This window comes from Lolium rigidum, chromosome 2, assembly GCF_022539505.1.
Source record: "Lolium rigidum isolate FL_2022 chromosome 2, APGP_CSIRO_Lrig_0.1, whole genome shotgun sequence".
Lineage (NCBI taxonomy): Eukaryota > Viridiplantae > Streptophyta > Magnoliopsida > Poales > Poaceae > Lolium > Lolium rigidum.
This window is the reverse complement of record NC_061509.1, coordinates 2,520,573-2,545,808: the sequence shown is the minus strand read 5'-3', so window position 1 is coordinate 2,545,808 and position 25,236 is coordinate 2,520,573. Positions and strand designations below refer to the sequence as shown.

General features: G+C 43.4%; 1 protein-coding gene and 1 pseudogene across 1 annotated transcript; one reads left to right on the top strand and one right to left on the bottom strand.

Annotated features, from left to right (window-relative positions):
• The first annotated feature begins 825 nt into the window (after nt 1-825).
• On the top strand, nt 826-4,417 carry LOC124685821 (annotated as a pseudogene).
• A 14,720-nt stretch (nt 4,418-19,137) lies between these two features.
• On the bottom strand, nt 19,138-22,712 carry LOC124691185. Its single transcript, XM_047224448.1, has 7 exons — nt 22,277-22,712; nt 21,765-21,824; nt 21,308-21,556; nt 20,593-20,669; nt 20,075-20,151; nt 19,852-19,984; nt 19,138-19,770 (listed from the first exon to the last, which is right to left on the bottom strand). The coding sequence occupies exons 1-7, from the start codon at nt 22,683-22,685 to the stop codon at nt 19,615-19,617; spliced, it is 1,161 nt and encodes a 386-aa protein (XP_047080404.1). The 5' UTR covers nt 22,686-22,712; the 3' UTR covers nt 19,138-19,614.
• Between the last annotated feature and the right edge of the window lie 2,524 nt (nt 22,713-25,236).

The window sequence follows — 25,236 nt, the reverse complement described above, 5'->3', positions numbered from 1 at the left end:
TGTTGATTCCTCTTCTAGATTAGAACTTAATATCGTTAATGCTGATGATTGTTAATAAAGAATTTATAATATGTTGTTGCCTTATGGAATACTGATGTTAGCCTTCTGAAAAATTGGAGATCTATTTGTTGCATGTGGTTATGTATGTATGATTTAGTTATTTTTGGACTAAATATCTAACATTTTTAGCGAAATCTTTTATTTTTAGACTATATTTGATATTTTTTTCAAAACGCTATTTGAAATATAGCACGCAATTAGCACGATATAGCGTCCATAGCGTTTGAAGGAGACCGGCGCTATTTCATTTAGCACGCTATTTTAAACCTTGGAAAAAACCATAATTTTTTAACATTTTAAAATACTTTTACAATGCACTTTTCATAATAGGTGCATTTAGACCTCTGAATCAAAACACCACGTCCCCTTTATCGTGGCTCTATACTCTAACTTCTCTTACCGAAACAAATATTTCAACATTTATATCTTAGACCGTATAGTTTCGAATAATTCTAGAAAATATAAAAGGCCAGCAAGCTACATAATTTTTACTCTAACTTCCTATGCCTCGATTCCAATTTCTTTGAACATAAAATATTTCAATATTTCTAAATATTTTTTCCCGACAACATGATTTCTTTCTTTCCTTCTCAAATATGCAAAACAACACCGACACTCATAATTTTTCTGTGATTAATTCTAGAGATACATATATTTACACATATACACACGTAGCTATTGGTAGAAACAGTAATCATGGCATATAGTTAGCTTGATCATTATAAATAAATATTTTTAAATGTGTTCACCGAAATTTCGAGGATCATGGGTCTTTCAAATGTAAATATTATTTAATTTTCTAGTGTATTATTCTAATATTTCTCTTGTGGAATACTAATATTTTCTAAGTATTTTATGTGTCACTAAGTAGGGGAGCTTGATGAAGATTGTTAAGCGGCCTAGAACACCAATCATACTTAAACTTTGAGTAACATTTAAAATTTATCATATATAAATATCTTTAAGAAATTTTCTAGAGTAGGGGGCCATGGCCCCCCGCTCTAGAAAAACTTGTCCACTATGAACAACGGGTCATTAATGTTGTGTCGGCCTAGGGCCTCTGAAACCTTTGAACTGCCACGCCTGGTACACCTCCATCCTAGTGACCCTGGCGGCCGCGTCGGGCACGACTCCCGTGGTTCCCCGTAGCATCTCTACACATACACGGATGCGCTGCACGGCTTTGCCGATACACTCTCTCGCTCAGAGCTCTGTGCGCTACACCGCACACCCGGCATCCTATTGGCGCACCCGGACCGCCGCGATGCCGTCGCTCATGACACCACATACTCCCAGGAGTTCCTTGACCTCCGCCCGGCCAGCGGGCTGTGGCCTGTGACGAAGCTCAGCGTGGTCGACAGGGTGTGGCCCGAGAACGCGAGCTTCGACGACAGCGGCATGCCTCCGGTGCCTCCCGGTAGCGGGGGGCTTGCGATCCGGGCGAAGCTTTCCCCGCCACCACGTGCAATCGGAAGCTGATTAAAAAAAGGTTTATTTTATAATATTCTGCAAGAAAATTCTAAATTTTATAGCAATTCTACTACTCCGAAATAAAAAAGAACCCACAAATTCTTTTTGAAATTTAAAGTAAGCGCGCTATCAGAGCACAGTGTTAAAATACATGTAGGGCTGAGCGGTTAGTCTCACAATGCCAATCCTAACTCTCAAGTCCTCCAATCACTTTCGCATTGCGCCGCTCCCAAGAAGATTAATCTCCTAGGGGTGCGTCATCTGATTTTATCAAAGATTAGATCGGTTCTTAGATATTAGATCCGATTTTCAAAATATTAGTTGCCAATTCCTATATTATATTCGACTAGCCAAGTGAACTCCCTAAATCAAGATCTCGCGGTGAAAATCAGTGCATACGGCGGCGCGGTTTGGCACCATCGATCAGCTCGCGCGGAGGAATTCAATCTGCAGCGTCTTCGCACGGCAGGTCTACATCAACGCGGGACAGCGCCGTGATTCCTCGACGTCCTGCGCAGATCCGACCGGCAGCTCGAGCACGCGTTTCGACGCCAACGCAACGCGCAGAGCGGCACATACGGAGGGCTCGCGGTTATTCACGGAGGGCGCACATACGGCATTCACCCTGGAACATGTGCAGCAGCCCATCGCGCATGGAAAGAAGAGAGAAAAAAGAGGTACACATTACATACGTGTATATTGCTTGCACAGAGGCTGCTGCCGATCAAAGTCTCTGCCATATACCGGCTCCGTGACTACAACCATCCGGCATCAATGCCGGGAGGTTGCCCTCCCGCACCAGGCATGACTGATCTGCTGCACTCCACCGAGCTCAAGTACAACAATCTGAATAACTACTTAATCTGTACGACTACATGAAGATTTCATTGAGTTTTACATCGCCAACACAAATCATCGCTGACACTCCCACTGTTACTGCGGGAGTGAAGAGAAGGAACTAGAAGAGGATGATGATAATGACAAGGTGGAGAAGACGACAGATGCGCAAGACTTCTCCAGTCGTAAGTGTTCGCTTTACTCCCACTACGTCTGGAGGGGAATGCTAGCTAGAATAGATGTACGGTTGAGATTAAACTGAGATTAGATCTTCTTGTAGTCCAAGTTTTCTTCCCTCATTGTACTTCTATATATATATCCTTGCAAAGGACAAATCAATACAACACAAAAATTAGGGTTCTATATTTTTACACGCGGTACTTCAGCAGGGGCTTCGTGGCGAAGAATCCTAGCGTCGCCATCTACATGAACTCCACGTGTGACAGGATGACCACGGCACCCATACTACGTCCACCGCCGTGGGAAGCCCTGTGGAGTGTGCATCGTTCTTCGGCTACGGGCATGGCACGCCCCGTGGAGCTGCTCCGCGCGCACATGTCGCCTTGTACAACGTCTTATGGGACGACACGATGATGTCCGACGTGCTGGCCAGCATGGATGCTGCCATCACGGGCGGCGTTGATGTCATCTCCGTCTCCATTGAGTTCGGCCTTCAGCCGTTGTACACGGACCCTATGGCCGTCACCTTGTTTGCCGCCATGGAGTGCGACACCATCGTGTCCGCGTCAACGGGGAACGATGGCATGGAGGGGCTCAACACTCTGTACAACAGCGTCCCGTGGCTGCTCACCGTCGCGGTTGGCACGGTGGATCGGCGGATGTTCGCTGGCACTGTGGATCTGCGGATCCTCGGGGTACGATTAGCGCCGGTGCTAGCCAAGTACTCTGGTTGAGGGCTATCCGCTATCCGCTATCCCGGCGTCCTCAAGCCCGATATACTAGCGCCGGGGACAACATCATGGCGTCATGTGCAAAGGGCTAACCTTGTTAATGTCCATGATGATGGATTTGGGTTTCTAGGAAGAAGGACACCGGCAAATCAACTAACCGGTCAGCCAAACTAGGCAGACGACGAAAAGTATGATCAAAGACAAATCGTCGAGGTTGTATTGTATGAAAACTAGGGTTACAGGGTGTCGTGTATGGTTGAATCCGTCCGTCCTCGGTGGCTCTTCCTAGCTCTTACATAGTGAGCTAGGTCTCAGAGTCCACATCGAGGTCGTTTACATGATGTATGTCGGTTTACCCGGTATGGGCATAGCTTTCCATTTTACATAGTATCACGATCTTCGGTTTCGTATAGATTTTTTTATGGGCTTTCCCCTATTCATTCCTACACTTTGCACCAGGGACATCAATGCTGAGGACCTTAACCATGTCATCCTGGGCCCCGGTCTCCGTGATGGCACAAATAGGCCGAACTGCTCTGGTTGGCGACTTCATGGTCGCTTCCGGGACGTCTACGGCGTACCCGGACGCGAGCGGCATTGCTGCGCTCGACGCATCTGAACTGGAGCCCGGCGATGATCAAGTCCGCCATGATGACCACGACGAGAAGGGTCGACAACACGCTCCAGCTGATCACCGACGTCAACGTCATGGCGAGCCCGGTTCCGGCCATGTCGATCCAAACTCGGCTATGGACCCCGGCCTCGTCTTCGATGTTGGGCCACGGGACTTCGTCGCGCTCCTCTGCTCCGCGAGGTACACTGAGAACCATATCTCCGGCGATTTCCAACTACGCCAACCTGACCTTGTCAAGTGATGTGAACTATTCGTCGTTCATCGCGACCTTCGGCGCCAACGCCACCTCAGGGGAAATGCGCTTCAGGAGAATGGTGACCAGCGTCGGAACATGCATGGCTACACGTACCACACATCCTGGTCGTCGCCAAGCAACGTGGCTGCGTCTGTGACACCAGGGATGATGGAGTTCGGCGGTGCGGGGCAAAAGGCCAAGTTCGATGTGGTTATCAGGCTCACCGCGCCTACTGGCAGCGACTCGGCTTCTTTGCCTTCGTTTCAATAAAAGTGGGGCCTAGGGGCAGCTGCCCCCCCCCCCCCTCCCCATATTTCTAAAAAAATGCATCTCAGGTGAAACGGTGAAACTTGGCTGCCGCTTTGTCGAGAAAAGATCTTCAAAATTTGATGGGGTGACGGATACATATCGCTCTCCCACGGGCGAGTTGCCTGCCCACGCCCTATGCTTCTCGTAACCACAAGTAGTAGCACTACGAGACCTGTTTGGACACGATCTGCAGCGCTACGGCACCCATGCGTGTGAAACTTCAGGAGCCGATCACATCACATGAGAGAATCGCACAGAAAGCCACGGCCGTTGGCCCTGTGCTGCATCCCCATGGCTCCAATTCTCAATCCAAGTATCCAACGAGAGCACGTCCACCATGTGACGCAAGACCCAGTAAAGTTCTCATCTACTCCTTGTAATTCTTAAGCATCGTAGCTAGTTGAGCTGATACTTTTTTGTTGATTGAGCTTCATCAGGAAAGTAGGAAAACCATGCGAAGAACACAGCAAGATCTTCAAAGGAGTTGAGTGCGAGTATGCCCTGTGCAAAGCGGCCTCATCACCGAGGACTACAAGGGCGGGTACTGCAAGGCTATAGTGGATGTTGGATGCACGCGTAACCAACTACTGTCACGACGGTCCGTCCGAGAGGATCTGACTCAACTGAAGCCAGGGATGACTATCTATCCGTAGCGCTCTGACGTATATGTGTTTTATCTGATGTTTTCCCTTTTTTTTGAGAAACATCTGAGGTTTCCAGTTTGTGATAATGGAACACAGGCAACAATTAGATGGATGGTAACATGAAGATCTTCGGTTTTAAAGTTGCTGGGTTGGGGGCTAACTGAAAATTTTGCATCTAAGTAGACTTGCACTTAGGTCCAACCTGAAACTAGGGAAATAACCACCCGTCTAGGACCCCATATCTATAGTGGGGAATACATATTTGGGATTAAGTGTTAAGATTACTAGATGATACCCCGCGCTTTGCTGCGGAATTTTTTAGTGATATAAATAAATAAATAAAGTGATTATTTATATTTTTTATTGGAGCTGCATACATCACAGTATTTCAATCAGAGAATGTAACATGGAAGTACCCATGCAAATATAATGCAGTTACATGCATTTGAAAGTAAGCTAACATTCATATTCTGAGATGCAAAGTTAAATGCTGATTTATATTTCAACATAACACATAATATCCAAGGTAGCGCTTGTCAAGCAATTCAAACAAATTTGAGATTACATCAATACCTGGTAGATATATACCAGGTAGCAAAAGAAAATAAGAAATAGATTGCTACCCGGATATATAGCTGTACACCAATGTGAGTAGCAAATGTGGGAGTGCAGATCAGTTTTCACCTTTGTGATCCGCAATGTACTCAGACATCAACCATTTGTACCTGAAACAATATCATCTAGAAAATTAGAATCATCAAAATTTCTTTATGATCTTCACAACCGCTTGAACTGCATTCTTCACATTTGCTGAATATTAACTTGCAAGAATTGATGGCAGTAATAACAACAACCTTTCATAACAACAATGCTCAATCGTTTCATAACTACATGATTTCACCCCATAGACTCCATAAGCAGAACATAGATTATAGTTTTGAGAAATCCATAAATAGAGTTGAAATAAGAACTCGATCTGGTCATATCCGGAAATTCAAACAACCATTGACACGAAATGTTGAAACCAATCAATGTGATGAAAACACCTAGATTGACATCTTCAACTTGGATCAAGCATGCCGTGAACAAAAGTGTGGCATCACACCATCAAGAGCCAGGACCTCACTTGCATTCATCAAACATTTCAGGTTTAGGTTCGTGGGTAAAATTCTAAACTCATAGATGAAGTCAAACATGCAGTTCAGCTTGTAGATCTGCATCTTAGATCAGAGAACTAAAGGAGTTGACAAATATACCAAATATAAACATATTGCAGCCGATAATTTCTGTTAAATTGCTCATGGATGCAAGTTTTCAATGTGACCATCAAATATCCTTGAACATGGCTACTAATGGTAAATTAAAATCTTCCGTTCTGATCTAAAGAAAAACAAACTTCCCTCATTTGCTAAATGGCAGAAGAACCACTGCAAGAAAGATGGAAACCACAATGATTTTTTACCTGGATACTTACATAACCAAATTTGATCAATTGTCATAACCTCATGGCCTAATTGGGTGCTCATCACACAGTTCGGCTGCATGTAGTAGACACCAGAAAATAAGCACATGGTGGGCTAAGTATTTGCAGGCCCCCCGAAGCACTGAAGTATACACGAACGCATCAACAGAGAGTCTGGTGCCAGAAGCATGGAAGACCTTGCGGAAAATCCCAAATAAATCCGACGAATAATTCGAGAAAGGATTGGCCACAAACCTAACCCAACGAACACAAATACAAAGATATGCACATGCTATCGACCAGGAGATTTTGATTGGTTCTGATCATGGGAAGCGATTGATATACCCTGATGAAACACATTTCCTGCAAACAGGATATGTAAAAACGAATTATCAAGGACCATAAGAATGAGAGAGATGATATACCAAAATCAAATGACGCTGGAGGAGTAACATTGCCAAAAGTTTATCCGAGCCTGAAGAAGAAAGATGGAGACAGTACTTGCAGACTATATAGAAAAGAAATCAGGATGCACTACACATATGTTCACTTGGACTGCTGAAGCCAGCAAATGAATCCTCTACGGCTCGCCTGACGCAGTGCTCCTTCTGGAGGTCGGCCACCATGTCGATGGATAATAAGGCAGAGAAAGGAGGAGGAATAGATAGTGGGGAGGGGAAACGATGGGATTAAATCTGATTGATTGATGAGGGAATGGCGATGGGAGAGCTGGAAGTCGATCAGCGACCTTTTTTTCAGGACGTCCAGCTCTGGCGATGTGAGGCCAGCAGAGATCGATGTCGATGGGGAAAGGATCGGCGCGCCGAATCTGCATCCGCTCGGGCGTCTGGAGAGGAAAGGGAGAGGACCCGCGCGGGATCTGCGCGCCGGTTCCGCCTCCGAGCTCCGTCCTGGCGTCTGGAGAGGATCCCGCGCGCGGGGTCGATCCTGCCTCCGGTCGGGCGTGGCGGCTGGAGAGGAAGGCCCACGGGGGCATGACGGTCTGGACGTTCGTTCGGGCGTGTTGTGTGGAGAGGAAGGGCAACCGGGCGTGTCGGGGCGCGTGGGTGTGGCACGAAATTAGATCCGGTGACGTGGTTCAATGTGAGGCCAGCAAAATGGGACCAAGTATTAAGAAAGAGAAGATTCAGTAGTCAGTTGGCGGCGAGTTAGAACCTAGGCACACACGGGATGAGTTGGACAATTGCAATTTAGAGGGCGGAGTTGAGCTGGCTGGCGACGAGATAGGGTGAATAGGTTCAACATCGTCAATCAACTGGCATAGAGAACGGTAGACATGGCCAATAGCCAATGGAGGAGCTACGTGTTTTTGTATGATGTCAAGTGAAGTCACAAAATTTAGGCATGCTGCATGCCTGCATATTAATTAGTTCTTAATTATAATTTGTTGATATATGCAATGTATATGGAACCGTGAAAACACATATTGAATCTCCTAGCACCGCAAATGCCAGCAGCTATGGTAGGAGTTCTAGGATGTGCCGGTTGTGGTAGGAAGACATGAGAACTGAGTGTAATTGATAATTCGGAAGTTGGGATGAGGATAGACAAGAATTGACAATTAATGCACTCTAGAAAGTTTATGTGTACTTACAGCTATATTTTCAGGCGAAGTTAATTTTTTGTTATGTGTGAATGTTTTTATTTTCCCGAATGAATTTATTCATGTACAAGATATTTTTTTCTAAAAACCGCATGAGCATATTTTTTGAGATATGTGAATTTTAATGCCAATGTTTTCTTAGTTAATCATTATACTTATTTATAAAATAAATGAATAAGTATAATTGTGGGATTTACAAAAGAAAAAATACCAGTTAATAGGCCAGATCAAATGTCTGCAATATACGAGCCCGTGTTATTGCTAGCTAGAAGCGGGCTATATCAGCTCTTGAATTTCCTATGGACCTTGGTTCAAGTGAACGACGAAGACGAATAGAGCAATGGCCGGCAGAAACTAATAGTTGCATTCAAGAAAAAGAAAAAAGGGGGGAACATAGGAAATGCAAGTGCACAGTTTAGAGGGTGGTTACTTCACTTCACCGAAGTTGCAGATGAAGTGGCATGGCAATAGACTACGGTGAGTTGATGGTCAAATTGGTGGCGCAGGTGAGTTGGGGGACGAGGGTCACAAAGTTGACCGAGAAACTTAAATCTTGAAACAAACTAGTACTCACTCCAATTCATAAAAAGTTTCGTGATTTTAGTTTAAATTTAACTAAATGTTTTTCAAACCCTAGGTTTGACACTTTGGTGTCTCATTAGAGGTGGAATATTCTTCAGTGGGAGACGACGTTCCCGTCGACAACGAGGCATATGTGGTGACTTCGTCAATCTCAAGACCCGTCAGATGAAGTTTTTTGGACGCAGTCTCTCGGAGGTGCTCAAAGGGGTAGGGTGTACGTGCGTTTTTTCATAGGGGTGAGTGTATGTGCGTATATGTGAGCGTCTACGTCTGTACTGTGTTTCGCAAAAAATAAGTTTTGAGGTCGAATAGGCTGACAAGGGTTCACCTCGGCAATGTCCATGGATATGGACTTAGCGTTTCGGGGAAAACAACGATGAAGATTTTGGGAGCGGAGTAGGCACACAATGTACCAATATTCACGTTGCCACGGTGGAGGATCACTACGTCCTGTTATCAATCCAGTATATAATGGTTGTGTTACAGGGTGCTGCCGTAGGCGGAGTTGTATCTACTCTATCTATGTTGAGTCTATATTGTCTATGTTGCGATGTAATACTGTGTGCCCTTAAGGGGTGCCCCTGCCTGGCTTATGCAACCTAGTTAGGGTTTACAAGAGTCCTAGTTAACTATACACTGGAGTTTTCTTCTTGGACCGAACCAGGTAGGTAATAATGGGTATCCGAAAGGGTATCCCATGTCACAGGCCGGCTAGCGACGAGGTATGGTGCATAGGTCCGACATTGTCAATCAACTGGCATAAAGAGACATGGCCAATATAGCCAGTGGAGTGGAGGGGCTGATGTTAAGCAACATTATAAAATCCAGGTGTGCAACATTAGCGCATTTGTGTTTTACTAGTTCTTAATTGTAATTTGGTCACACATGCACTATATATATAGCACTGAAAACACATGTTGAACGTCGTACTCATAGAACCGCAATTGCCAACAGCTATGGTAGGAGGTTTAGGACGTGTCCTACGGTGGTAGGAAGGCAAGGCGGCAAACGAGGGATGGGAGGCAGGCACAACAGGAGGTTCAAGGTGACCAGGGAGATGGAGAGCACCATGGGTGAAAGTGAAACAGAGAGGGAGGGAGGGAGGGAGGGAGGGAGGGAGGGAGAGAGAGAGAGGGGCTATGCTTAGAGACTGTGCAGGCTCGGGTATAGGGTTATGTCGGAACATGTTGGTAGGCAAAGTTAATTTCTTCTAAAAATATACTCAGAAGAGATGAGAAGTGAGTGTAATTAACACTTCAGAAGTTGATAGACAAGAATTGACGGCTAATGCACTCTAGAAAATACACCTACATTTTGAGGCTCCCGTTCTATAGATATTTAATGATATCATAAAAAAATTACATACAAATTCATGTAATAATACATCGGGGTGCATAAATAAATTGGTGGAATCATTTGAAAATATTGGTTTTCTTAGATTTATAGTGAAACCCACTATAATAGAGCTTTTTCCTAAATATCCAAAATTAAATAATAGAAAAAACTTTACAATAAAATACAGTTCTACATTAGCACTAAACATATATGTGCAATGCTAAATATGTGAGACCGATTTGTACATTAAGTTAGTATTTTGATTTAGTAGTAATACCAAAATGTTGTCTATATAATATATCAAATAACTTATCAATAAACAAACATATATTAAGGATTACCTAATTTAGGATGAGATAAAAAAATTCAGTATAAATATATATGTGATTACGTGTTTAACTTATCAGCGTCGGTCTTCGGCTACGGGCATGGCACGGCCCGTGGAGCTGCTCTGCTCGCACATATCACCTCGTACGAGGTCTTATGGGACGAAATGATGATGTCCGGCGTACTGGCCAGCATGGACGATGCCACGTCATCTCCATCTCCATTGGGTTTGACCATTAGCCGTTGTACATAGACCCCATGGTTGTTTTCCTTGTTTCCCGCCATGGAGTGCGACATCATCGTGTCTCCGTCAGCGAGGAACCATGGGATGGGAGGGGGCGGGAGGGGGATTTGCACTTTGCACAACGGTGCCCTGTGGTTGCTTACCGTCATGGCCGGCATGGTGGATCGGCGGATGTTCGCTAGTACTGTGCGCTACGGCGGTACAACCACCATAGTCGGGGCCTGTGAGTGACCGGCGAGTGCTTGGGTTTCGGACGTGAAGCTGGTCTACAATGACACCTTGTCGGCGTGCAACTCTGGGAGAGGGCGGGTCACTTCAAACAAGAAATACACGGAACTTACAAAAAAAAAATTTACGGACGGGCCGGCATCATTTCACATGATACTATCATAAATATTGTTACACGAATATCGATATCCGCGTATGTATCAACGCCTACATTATGTACACCATCTTTTTTCCAACAAATATTTACAAACACTTCAAACAAATCATTTTTGCCGAAGAGGTAAAGCCACAGGCCGATGCTTCCTAGTGTGTTGTGACGGCTGCACATAACTCTTGTAGATCCATGACTGAATCCAATCGACGTCGAGTCGGCCGCATCGTTGGATAAACAATTAATGGCGTGTTGAGTGTTGGTCGTACTCACACAACAAGGAGGTGAGTGTAGGATAGCATGGAAGTCCGAAAGGAATTTAGCATGCACGTCACGTCACTCGGGCATTTTCAAGGCATTGCCCACCATGAAAGCCCAAGAGGTGATGATGTAAAAGAAACTGGGTAAAAATGGAAGAGGTAAAAACTTCAAACTATTAGTTCCAAATCAAATGTTTTAGCTTTGTCTTGATACAAAACGTGTTCATATCTAGATAAAGTTAAACCAATTAATTCGGAACTTGTGTCGTGACTTGTTAGTCGAGATGCATCTCAGAAGATACTCCGATTTGGAGTCTTGAGACTTCTAGGGAGTAATATTTAGTAGTCAGTTGGTGGTGAGTTGGAACCTAGGCGGAATGAGTTGGACAATTGCAATTTAGAGGGCGAGGTTGAGCTGGCTGGCGAGATAGGGTGAATAGGTTCAACATCGTCAATCCACTGGCATAGAGAACGGTAGACATGGCCAATAGCCAATGAAGGAGCTATGTGTTTTTTATGATTTCAAGCAAAGTCACAAAATTTAGGCATGCTGCATGCCTGCATATTAGTGCGCTTGTGTCTTATTAGTTCTTAATTTTAATTTGTTGACATATGAAATGTATATGGAGCCATGAAAACACATGTTGAATCTCCTAGCACCGCAACTGCCAGCAGCTATGGTAGAAGTTTTAGGATGTGCCGGCTGTGGTAGGAAGACATGAGAAGTGAGTGTAATTGATAATTCGGAAGTTGGGAGGTTTCAAAAAAAATTGGAAGTTGGGATGAGGATAGACAAGAATTGATAATTAATGGACTCTAGAAAATTTATGTGTACTTACAGCTATATTTTCAGGCGAAGTTAATTTTTTATGTGTGAATGTTTTTATTTTTCCGAATGAATTTATTCATGTGCAAGATAATTTTTTTCTAAAACCGCATGAGCATATTTCTTAAAATATGTGAATTTTAATGTCAATGTATTCTTAGTTAATCATTATACTTATTTATAAAATAAATGAATAAGTATAATTATGGGATTTACGAGAAAAACAATACCAGTTAATGGGCCAGATCAAATGTCTGCAATATACGAGCCCATGCTATTGCTAGCTAGAAGCGGGCTATACCAGCTCTTGCCTTTTCTATGGATCTTTGGTTCAAGTGAATGACGAAGACGAATAGAGCAATGGCCGGCGAAACTGATAGTTGCGTTCAAGAAAAGAAAAGGGAACGCAGGCAATGCGAGCACACAGTTTAGAGGGTGGTCTACTTCACTTCACCGAAGTTGGAGATGAAGTGGCATGCATGGCAATAGACTTACGGTGCGTTGAAGGTCAATTTGGTGGTGCAGGTGAGTTGGGGGCTAACGAGGGTCACAAAGTTGACCGGGAAACTTAAATCTAGAAACAAACTAGTACTCACTCCAATTCATAAAAAGTTTCGTGATTTTAGTTTAAATTTAACTAAATGTTGAAACAAACTAATTTAAGTTTTGAGGTCGAATAGACTGACGAGGGTTCACCTCGGCAATGTCTATGGATATGGACTTAGGGTTTCGGGGAAAACGACGATGAAGATTTTGGGAGCGAGAATAGGCACACGATGTACCCAGGTTCACGTTCCCACAGTGAAAGATCGCTACGTCATGTTATCAATTCTGTATATGAACATGGTTGTGTTACAGGGTGCCGCCGTAGGCGGAGTTGTATCTAGTCTATCTATGTTGAGTCTATGTTGTCTATGTTGCGATGTAATACTGTGTTCCCTTAATGGGTGCCCCTGCCTGGTTTTATATATGCAACCAGATTAGGATGTACAAGAGTCATATTCAACTGTACACTGGAGTTTCCTTCTTGGACCGAACTAGGTATGATAATAATGGGTACCCTAAAGGGTATGCCCAAGTCACATGCTAGCGACGAGGTATATTGAATAGGTCCGACACTGTCAATCAACTGGCATAAAGACTAGTAAACATGGCCAATATAGCCAGTGGAGTGGAGGGGCTGGGTGTGTTCTTTGTGATGTCAAGCAACATCACAAAATCCATGTGTGCAATATTAGTGCATTTGTGTTTTACTAGTTTTTAATTGTAATTTGGTCACACATGCACTGTATATATAGCTGTGAAAACACATGTTGAACCTCCTACTCATAGAGCCGCAACTGCCAGCAGCTATGGTAGGAAGTTTAGGACGTGTCCTACGATGGTAGGGACGCAATGCGGCAAACGATGGGTGGGAGGCAGCCACAACAGGAGGTGCAAGGTGACCAGGAAGATGGAGAGCACCATGGGTGAAAGTGAAACCGCTTGTAGCATATAAGAGAGAGAGGGGGAGAGGGTGAGAGAGAGAAAGCGGCTATGCTTAGAGACCGTGCAGGCTCGTGTACAGGGTCATGTCGAAACGTGTTGGTAGGCAAAGTTAATTTCTTTTAAAAATTAAAGGATTATTTAGACGAGATGAGAAGTGAGTGTAATTAACACTTCAGAAGTTGGGATAAGGATAGACAAGAATTGACGGCTAATGCACTCTAGAAAATACACCTACATTTTGAGGCTCCCCTTTTATAGATATTTAATGATATCATAAAAAATTACATACAAATTCATGTAATAATACATCCAGGAGCATAAATTAATTGGTGGAATCATTTGAAAATATTGGTTTTCTTAGATTTATAGTGAAACCCACTATAATAGAGGGTTTTCCTAAATATCCAAAATTAAATAATAGAAAAACTTTACAACAAAATAAAGTTCTACATTAGCACTATGTGAACTTGTGACCGATTTCTACATTAAGTTAGTATTTTGAGTTAGTATTGCTACTAGTAATACCAAAATGTTGTCTACATAATATATCAAATAACATATCAATAAACAAAAAATATTAAGGACTACATGATTTAGGATGAGATAAAAAAGTTCAGTATAAATATATATTTGATTATGCGTTTAACTTATCGGTTGTGGTGAAATAGAACAGGGGTTGATTTGCAGGTCAAGTGACCTTGATGCACCACTTTATTGTGGATTTGAGGGAGTAGTAGTTATTTCATATAAACCCCCAGTCAACATAGAGTTCGTAAACAACATTTGAAACAACATAACTTGGGGGACTCGGTACGAACTTCACTTGGTACCTAACGTCGTGTCGTCGGCCCAAACGAGAGCACCGAAGGACGGCTCACCACTGGTGGGCGTGCCGAGCCTGATCACCACCTCGAACTTCGCCTTCTACCCGACACCAGCGAATTCCATCGTCCGCAGAGTCACAAACACAACCACATTGCTTCACGAACACCATGACACACGGTACATCGGCGCCGCACCCTACCCGATGCCGGTAATTGTCCTCTTGAAGAGATTTTCTCTGGAATTGGCGTTCGCGTTGAATGTGGCAATGAAGGACAGATAATTGACATCGCTTCACGAGTTGGAGGAGTAGTCGTCACGGTCTGGTCCTCCATGTAGTTGGCGGCATGAAGGAGTCCAATGAAATCTGTAGGACCAACGTCCAACACAAGGCCGGGATCACCGCGCAGTTGGCATGAGCCCCGCACATTCGCAATGTCGTTGATGTGGGCATCGATGATCGGCTAGAGCGTGTTGTTGACCCTGCTCGTGGTGGTCATCATGGCGGACCTGGTCATGGTGGTAGTGATGCAAGTGGTTCATCATTTTTTTCAACACATTTTAAATCTCAACTATCAAGTTCTCATGCGTATTTCTCTAGCAAGAATATGAATTCCTCCAAGGTTTTCAGTACTTCAATTCTTTGGAAACTATTAGCGTTTGTGCAACTTATTATGTACCATGTAGCGCAAATTTATCTTTATCAAGCAAAGTTTAGGACCACCCCTGCCCCATTTTATCTACATATGCAGCGGTAGCTTGCTAAACCAATAAGCTTTCATGCTCACTGCAACAACAGCTCACCTAAACCCAATAAAGGTATTTTTTTTTTCAATTTGCAAGGTATCCACCTCATTAAACACTTCTGACGAATCACAAAGGTCTTCCATACTTAAACAACGTGCACACATTTTTACACACAAAAAACTAAATCTTAACTCAACCCAGCTCGACAATCAATCTTGGCAATGGAGATGAGTTTGGAAATAGGTGGAGTATAACTTGCTTGTGAGTGGATAAGAGGGGATCAATGGGAACATGAGTATATGAAATGACGGAGCTTAGTGCATGTAGGGGGCCGCTGCCCCCCCCCCCCCCTCCGAGAACAAGCTACGCCAACTCCCACTTTTTTTCATTCCTGGGTTCAGCACTGCTTGTAAGCAGAGATGTGGCCGCACAGGGTTACCCTTGGCGGTGGGCGCACTGCACAGGGTCACGCGTCGAGTTCATGGAGATGGCGACACTGGGAGTAGCGAGCCCGATCAGCTTCCAGTTGTACGTGTCGGTGGGGAACGCTTCGCCTGGCTCGCACGCCTCGTGCCACCGGAACGGCACCACAGGCATACCGGCATCATCGAAGCTCCTGGCAAGATGCCGCTATCCACCATGCCGATGAGGACACCCTCTTTGGGCTTTGTTGCAGGCCGGGTTGTTTCCCATACCTACTATTATTCTGTTGTGTAAGCACGCACCAACCAATGTCTTCAAAATTGTAGATTATTTGAGAAAATACAAGCATAAAATCTGCTTCATACATTTAATTGAAACACACGGTGCCCGAGAATATCTCTTGGCAATGTTTATCCAGGCATAGGCATAAATTTGGAGGCATTCTAGATTGGCGCCACCGCCCCATGTGCAGTGACGGAGGAATGTACAAGACAAGGGACCCCCTCCCCCCGCGCCCACGTGACATCTTGAAATTCATAACAAATAGAACGTTACAGTGAAGAGCTATATGGACAGTTAACCTTAACCATGCAGATACAAGTTTCCGCAAAAAAACAAACCATGCAGATACAAGTCTTGACATCTTGAATTTCTAAGTTCCCTGATTTTACAGCAAGCAGATACAACTCTTAACCATGCAGTGATGTTTTGAGGTGGCCCACCATCTGAAGTGCCTGGTAATGAATAACCAGAAAATTTGTTTCCAGAACTTCTGCTGAGAAATAATCAGGAATTGGTATTTGCAGAACGTCCACCATCACAATTACCAAAATTGATGACTCAAAATCGAATGTGTTCTTTGAACTGCAGTTTCAGAGGTGGAGGTTGTGGTACAAAGATCTTGTAGATACCCAAAGTTAAGCAAAACACCCTATATAATTGAGTAGCTTGGAAAATATCCAGAGTTGACCAATGGTTTATCATGGTGCAATCAACCAAAAGTTATGTGTACAAGCCAAACGTAGAACACAAAAGCTCAAAAGAAAATTGGTGATTCGATTACCTAGTTTAGGGAAAAGGAGACTATCCTGAAATTCAGATGCAGAATATTGTAACTTCTTATTGGGTGAGTAAAACACTGGTCGCTAACAGTGGTAAGCATATGATGCAATATAAATGAACAATTGGAACTAAAGTAACCATAGAAACCAATTCTTACACTTTGGAAACATAGGTTGGCAGTCCGGACAACGTTACTTAAAGCAACGCTGGGTTTAACGTTTCTTTTTTTAGATGGCTTGTGGATAGTATTAAATGATACCTGTTTGGATTAGAGGTAGGATGACTCAGATTAAATGATACCACTATACCTTTCGAGGGTTTACATTATTTTAAGACTTAAAGATATATGAAAGTACAAAGCTGGATGGATATAAAACGGCTGGTTGGAAGGGAGAAGCACCAGACTTTCTTTTCAATTTGGTTGCCACTGTGCACCTTGGGTAATGGAATACCATTTCTGCGTCACAAGAAAAAATTGTTTCGGCAATCTCACTTGGTTAGCCTTTTTTTCCGGGTGGCCTGTTTTTTTCCCTCTCACGTTTTGCTGCATGAAGGGCGGATAGAATTTCACGGACCACATGAGGTTCCACTGAAAATCCAACTGATACTCGGGGAACAATAAAATGGGGCAGTTAGTATTGATGCAGAGGCCAGGGCTATGCTGCTATTTCGGAAAAAAAAATTAGGACTGGAAAACTTACCGATAATCCAAGCAGACCCTAAAGGGAATAACATTTCAGGACTGTATTGGCGGAATTTGTTCCTAGGAGCGTGCTTCAGTGTCCCCCCCTTCCATCCAAACTTGAACGGGGTAAACGTGCGTTTGGTTCGTGACCAGAAAATATGGATGATCCCATCCTAAAAACTGAATATTTCTGAAAAAGGCTGGACCATATGATCCGTGAATTTCATGACTAATCTTACTAGCCACCTGAGAATCCATGGCCGTCGAATTTGGAACTGCAATTTGATACTCCTTTCATTTCTAAAAAAGCTTCTCAATGTTGTCTAGACATGAAGGTATATAGACATGTTTCAGCTATAGGTACATCCGTATCTAAAAAAAGTTGAAAAGTTTTTTTGGAAGGAATGTACTACTAGTTATTTCTATTGTATGTTTATGTTCATCAAGGGTGTACATTGATTTTATGTGCGGCATCTCCTTTGCATTCCTGGGAGCTGTGAGGAAACCATAATTGGCAGGACAGCGTGCGAGAGATCAATATCTCCAACTATCTATCGGATGAGATGGCTCCTTCTATCCTGTTAAGACCATCTACTATGTGTGTCAAAAGCGATTTATTTTGGTTTTTGAATCGGTTCTATACATAGTGGAGTACCAAAGGTTCTAACACAAAAAACGAACCAACTTATTGGTTCGGTTCAAATGAATCAATATGCAAGCATGTCCCACCTGACAATCTGACATAGAAAGGATAATGAAGAGAGAAATTGGCAGATATCTGCATGCAAGTAGTACGGACCAACGCGGATCGTAACATAGCAGCCAAACACCATCGGTTTCTAAATCTGAACCGATACCACATAGTGCATTGCATAAGGGTGTGTTCAATGGTTTAGACGGCTGTCTGCAATGCTGTTCCATGCCATCTACACACAGGCAAAAAGACTGCTCCTGCATGGGGTCGTCCTTTGAGGTGTCTATAGGAACCCAAGACTGCATGATAACGTAAAAATAAAAACCATTAATTTACACTGTTCTTCTTCCTCCTCTGATGAATATCTCCTCAAATCAACCTGTTGATTTTTACTGATAACCTTGGCCGATTCTTCTTAACACCATATAATCTTCTAAGACCCATTTATCCTCTCACAGTTGAAATCCATCATCATCCATCAATATCAGAATCGATTCCAGTAGGCATCACAATTCTCAACACATCGCTGAACTTCTCGTTCTCGGGTAGTAGCTCCAGCCCCGAGGAGTTTTACGGTACCCACAATTTAATACAAACCGTCTATTTCTTCTGATCTAATGGATAGATTTAGCCCGTACTCCATGACAACAATTACAGAGTACCACCGACTACTACCTGCTAATATCATGGAGTACCCTCGTCCATGGCGTAGAATCGTAATTGCAAAGCTAATTAAAAGATGAAGAACGGGGTGGATGGATCTGACGCCGTGAATAATCGCGGGGGACGGAGGATGACAAGCCCTCGCCAAAAATAGCGTACGAGGCGAGCTTCCGGCAGCACGAGGCCCCAAGTTGTGCGGCCTCGGAGGGTACCCATTTCGCGCGCTGCTGAAGACCGGCAGCTCGTGAAGACTATTGTACATGCCCTAACGACGACGCTGAGAGCCTGAGACTATGTCCACCTTCGAGTGCTTTGACGGCAGCTCTATGCGCTTTCTTGTGCCTCTTCAGAACGTTGTAAGATTGCATCACTGACCGGCGAGCTCTTTCTTCCATCTGATAAGCAAATGGTAAATATTCATGGACCATTTTGAAAGTCATTATGTCGTGCCAAAATTATGGAGTTACAAGCCGATTATATATTGCTAATATGATACGGAGTACTGTACTAGAGAGAAACAACCTGAGTGATATATTTCGCGAAGCAGTCTGATCAGTTGTTTTTATTCTACCTATGTTTATATACATGTAGGGTAAATGCTTCACCGATTTTTAAAACATATCCTTGGAACCTTGGAAAGCTGCTTCAAACCTTGGAAAGCTCCATGGGAACTGATCTGACTGCATATACATCACATGACACTCACTGAATGAATGGATGATCTACATGCTTCTGATTTCCTTGAAGAGCGCAAGCATTCCGAGCTTAATTCTAGTTCTCATCTCAGTAGTAGCAAGATTTCTTATGTGTGTCAACTCCTTTGCATTGTTGAGAGCTGTCAGGAAACCTTAATCAGCAAGAATATGTCTAAGAGATCAATATCTCCTCCAGCTATCTGTCGGAGGAGATGGCTTCTTCTATCCTCCTAATGACGACGCTGAGACTATGTCCACCCTCAAGTGCTTTCACGGCAGCTCTATGCGCTTTCTTGTGCCACTTCAGAAGGTTGTAAGATTGCATCACTGACCAGCGAGCTCTATTTGCCATCTGATAAGCAACGATACAATATTCACGGTCTATTTTGGTTTATTAAGATGTAGATAAGAGATGCAGCAGAATAAGATGGACCTGTGCAACAGAGAGCGGAGGATTGAGCAGAATACACAAACTCCTGAATAAATTCTCGTCATTTTCTCCTCCTTCTGCCTCCCCATATACAAGTGCTTCTGCAGCGATCCCAGCAAATAGAATCATGCAGTATCTGCAATTAAGATATTGCTTGAGAAATAACGAGCAGATGTGCTGTCCAAGAGGTCGAAGAGCATACACTGAAACACAGTAGTTTACATACCTGTCAAATGCTGTACTAGATAGATGACCCTCACCGAGTTCTTTCTCCATTTTTGCATCCCAGAACTGTGTCCCAGCCTGCAGAGGTATGATATAATATCCTTGAGATCTCTATGAAAGCTTGAAAAGCATATCTAAGATTCTTCATTGGAAAATATTAAAGGAACGTGACAATCTGTACAATGCAAAGCAACGAATTCTAGTCATATATCCTTACAAGACATATTTTTGCCTTTGCCTACTATATATTAGTCCAGTGAGGCGTATAAGCTTCTAATTAGTTCTAAAACTGCAACGAAATCCTACCCGGTAACAAAATATTTTTTCTTTGTTTCTTAAACAGTGTTCAGGAACATAAGGAGAATGAACAGTTGGATGTAAAGCTAAGTCAAAATTTTGAGACAGCAAGGTGATGTTCATAATCGACAGAAATAGCACCACTTCATTGGATCGATAGACATAAAACATACCAGGCACAACATATATACAATATAACATGAAAATTAGATACGGTTGTACCTGGCCTTGAATGCCCATTCGCAATGCCACAAATGGATCCAGGATGACTCCTCGTATGGGGCAACCCATTAGATAAGCTAGAACCAGGTTCATGGAAGTAAGATCGGTTAGGGTAACAAGCTTGTCTCATAAGTCAGATGTCATACAAATTGCAGAATGCAAAACTAACAAGTAAAAGCTACCATCCCAAAGTAGCATTGGTTGCAAGCAGGGGCAGGCCCATGTTGGGGGCAGTGCTGTACATGCACACCCAAATTTGGGACATGAACTCAGTAGCTAGATAGCTGTACTAGACTACTATTCATAAATACTGACAAATTGCTACAATAAGAACAGTGTCTTCCCCTGTCAATTTGGTGATATCTGTGCATCTCTAGAATCAACTAATCCCAAGTTCGATCCATGGTTTTAGTAGAATCTTTGAATTTCTTTAGTCCCTAGGGCCAATCTACTGTATAAGGCCCCAATAGCCAATTCTACTCAATGATCATAATTGGTGATTGATTTTTTCCGTACAATAAATTGCCCGAACGATAAAGCAAGAAGTGGAAAAAAAGATGAAATTGTAAATTGTCTTCTAATTTTGTGAACTTTACTAATTACAGTAGAACTTTTTTTTCATCTTTGAACACCCATTCCTGATGTGTTGGGCCTGCCACTGGTTACAAGAACTTAAGACCACAAAAAAGTATGAGAAACTGAATGAAAGCAATACCAGTAAGAAGATGGCCTGCTTCATGTACAAGGATTCTGCGCTTGTATGGAGGCCAGAAACATGAGATTTGAGCAGCACAAGTTCCACCAAGAAAAAGCGCATCTGCTGTTGCTAACCCCAATATGGCGGCCAAGTTAGGCCGTACATCAACTCCTTGAGTCAGAAGAAAGGATACACCTCCAAAAAATGTAGCCAGAACATAAGGGGAATTTCCTGAGAGACCCCACTTCTTCGGTGCAAGCTTTGCAGCTGACGGAAGTAAAACATGAAAAAGATAAGAGCTACAGAAGAAATATAAGTCCTTCCAAATTGGTGTATCAGTATATTTCATAGATCCATTGCTAAGGCAAGGAGTACTGCAGCATGAGATTGAGAAGAAAGAAGTGAAGGTCTACCTCAATCTTTGAATAAGGAACAGTACAGATGGAAGAGATGGGAGTATTTCTTCAATTCTTACCTTCCAGGCCTGTCATCTCCTTTAAAACTGTTGGTGTAACTTCTCTTGGCCCCTCCAGAACTGCAGCCAAATGCATGCACATACACTGGTCAGTGCTGAAAAATGTGAATTGCAAATGCATTGACTAACACAATATTATCAGTGCCTTGTTGTAATAAAATGTAACGCAAATTCAAATTTTAAGGGTATTCCTTGAATCAATCAGTGCACAGGAAACTTTCACTTCTGAACGCTTTTGCATCCGAATTACTATACACTTTCAGATCAGTTCGCAGCTTCGAATTCCACAGATAGCTTAACCACCATACACACGCTAGAATGCTGGATTTTACAATAAACCCTGCAGACATCACCGAACTCACTGCAACATATAACATGACTTCCGCACCAAGAACAATTTTGAATGCAGTTCGGCAATTGGGATAGTAATTTTGCATAACAAAACCTCAATTGGATTCAATTATATCACAGTAAAAAAGGGAAAATTAAATGAATGAGAGACTGCCATTTACCTATGTTTTTGCACTTGCCGAAGTTGGCGAGGACCCCGCGGTCGGAGAGGAACTGGTACGCCCGGCCGACGAGCCGCATGTCGTCGGCGTCGATGCAGGCGTCCAGCACCTCCCAGTCCCGGCCCGGCGGCACGGGGAGCGCCACCTGCGTACCCGCGGACGGCGGCGCCTCCGGATAATACGCGGGCTCCACCGACTGCAGGAAGCGCAGCGCGCGCGAGAGGTCCTTGCTCTCAACGGCGTCCTCGAACTCGCGCCATTCCTTGAGGGAGCCCGCGCGGAGTCGGGGCCTGGGCCGCGGTGGGCGGCAGGGGCGAGGGAGGAAGCGCTTGGAGGAGGGGGCGGCCGATTGGCAGGCGGAGATGGCCGCGGTGGGGGAGAGCGGCGGGGAGCAGGCGGCGGTCGCCATTGGTGTGGTCGCGGAGGTGGGTTGCGCTGCTTCTCCTGTTGCCGTCGTGGCGTCGTCCACTGCCGGTCGTCAGGCCCGATCGAATGTTTTCGGGCAATGCACCTTTTTGGTTCGTTTTGGCCCAGTACTGCTCGATTTTGCTAGAAGAAAAGAAAATTACTCCCTGCAAAAGGAAGGAAAAAAACAAAATAATGGGAGAACTGTTAGAGCTAAATATGTCACTGTACTGCTAAACTCAACATTTTCTGTAGAAGTGTTGTTCTTCACCTTTTCGGTAGAAAAATAGTACCTCATCCGATTTATATTAATTATCGCTAATATGAATGCATCTACATAATTAATACAAATCTCTCGTAAGAGTGTAACTGTGATAGTAATCAGGAGAGATTGTGGCAAAATGTTTGTCCAGTGTCTAAATCTATCAGAGAATGCTTTTTAGGCTTTTATCTATAACTCCGTCCGCTTTTTTTAAACCGAGCCAAAAACTCTGGCTCATTCTATAATTAAGAAACTCCACCCATTTCTAAATATAACACGTTTTGGCAAGCCATTGATTTGCCAAAACGTTTTATATTTAGCAACATATTAAGTAACTTTTAGGTTAACATCATGGTTGCTAGGTAACTACTAGTGATTCGTGGGATGTCTTTGGAGTTTGGATGGAGACAACTAAGAATTGGAATGAACTATAAATAATGGAATGCTGCCTTGGGCGAGTAAAATTATAAACGTAGACGTCTCGTTAGAGAGTAATGGTTTGTTTGATTCAAGTTTTGTACCCGGCTTTTAGAAACACGTCATGCTAAAGTTCATTTCTGAGCTTTTTGGTTGACTAGGATTCCTTGAAGTGTTAAAGTATTTAGTTGGTAAACCATAAAATTCCAACTTTTTAAGTTCTCGGGAGATGATAAATGTAGATTCTGTAGTTGTAAGAAAAGTATAAATCACATTTTGTTTTGTTTTGTGGATGGTAATGTTTTTCATGGTAGCGAGTTTGCTTTCTTTGTAATTCCCTTAGACATGCTTCTAGTTGTACTGATGTTTGTGTGTTTTATATATCGTGTCTCTTGTTGGGAACTGCGGATGATGTCTGGAACAAACTATTGTGCCGCAACTTGATATAAAATGGAAGTTGTGGGACCTTCACGCCCTTAATTATAACATTTAAAATATGATAAATATCCATAAACTCGGGAAAAAGATGAATTAACTGAAAGTCACCAAAAGTGACTAAGTTACATTATCTTCTTGTCACAGACTTTTTCATATACAGAAAGAGGTTGCGGCTTCAACAACAAGAGGTCATGCTTGGGACCTTTCTTCTCCCATGTAAGCGGACCAGGGAACAAAGATTCATGCAATGGTTTGGAAGAATAATAGAGAAGTCCGAAAGACAAAGATAAAAGAGCAAGGAGACCTCACGAGACGACAAAGTAGTAAGGACTACATGGCCACATAAGGCTGGCAAGAATCACTGAGCTCGTTGCATAAGCAAAAAATCACGAGCTAGTGTTTTTATTACAGTTCTCCAATTACTTGCGCTAAATAGAGTTGTCTAGTTTTTTGTTGTTGTTGAGATGTCATAGTACTATGGTAAACTCCTTCCATTCCATTCTAGATTAATCATTGTCTTAGAAAACTTTAGATAAATTAGATCATCATTTATTAGTTCTACATGACCTTGATAATCCACGCACAAGCATGTGTTATAATTATGGTATCACATGAAAAAGACCGTCTTCTCCTTAACCGAAAGCTCAATTAAATATCAGCCATGCATTTTGCATACCAAAAAGTGAGTGTTTGTGGAGGATGGAGGTGGATAAGTACTTCATGAGTGTGATTTGGTGCAGATATATTATCGATGGGTATGCGAGTGAAAATTGTCCTTCTAATAATTTAAGAATGTACATATTATTAAATAAAAAATAAGAAGTGGTCCATGCTAATTGTTATTAATCTAGAATGGAGGGAGTATATAGAAAATGTTGTACAGTATATGTCATCTTGAATTTGGTTCTTCCATGTGTATTCTCAGACACCAAGTCGCTCATTGCTAGTACCAATCGATAAACAACAACCCAATCAATTTTCTCCGAAAATAAATATGCATTTCTCCTTCAAAATCCAACTTGTGCTTGAAGACCAATTTATTAGGCGCCCGTGAACCCAGAGGTCAGGCTGACAGGGGCACACGAAGACGAGCCGCCCGTGCCAGCGTTTCCACGCACCAAACTCTCCAGAAGGATCCCCACCTTTCCTCCATTTTCCAAAACCATCAAACGAATCCGGGCCGTCCGTCGGCAATCCGTGGGCGCCGCGCCATTTCTTACCCCCGCTCCAAGCCACACCCAGACAACACCATCCCGTGCCGCTGCCACCCTGTCCCACCTCTCCGGACCCCACATGTCAGCGACACAGCGCCACCGCAAATCCCCCGAATATTCGCCCCCATCGCTCGCCACGCCGTCGCCCTCTATAAAGAAAGGAAAACCGGCCTGCGTCGCCACATCCATCCATCCATCAAACCATCCGGCCAAAGCTCCCTCGT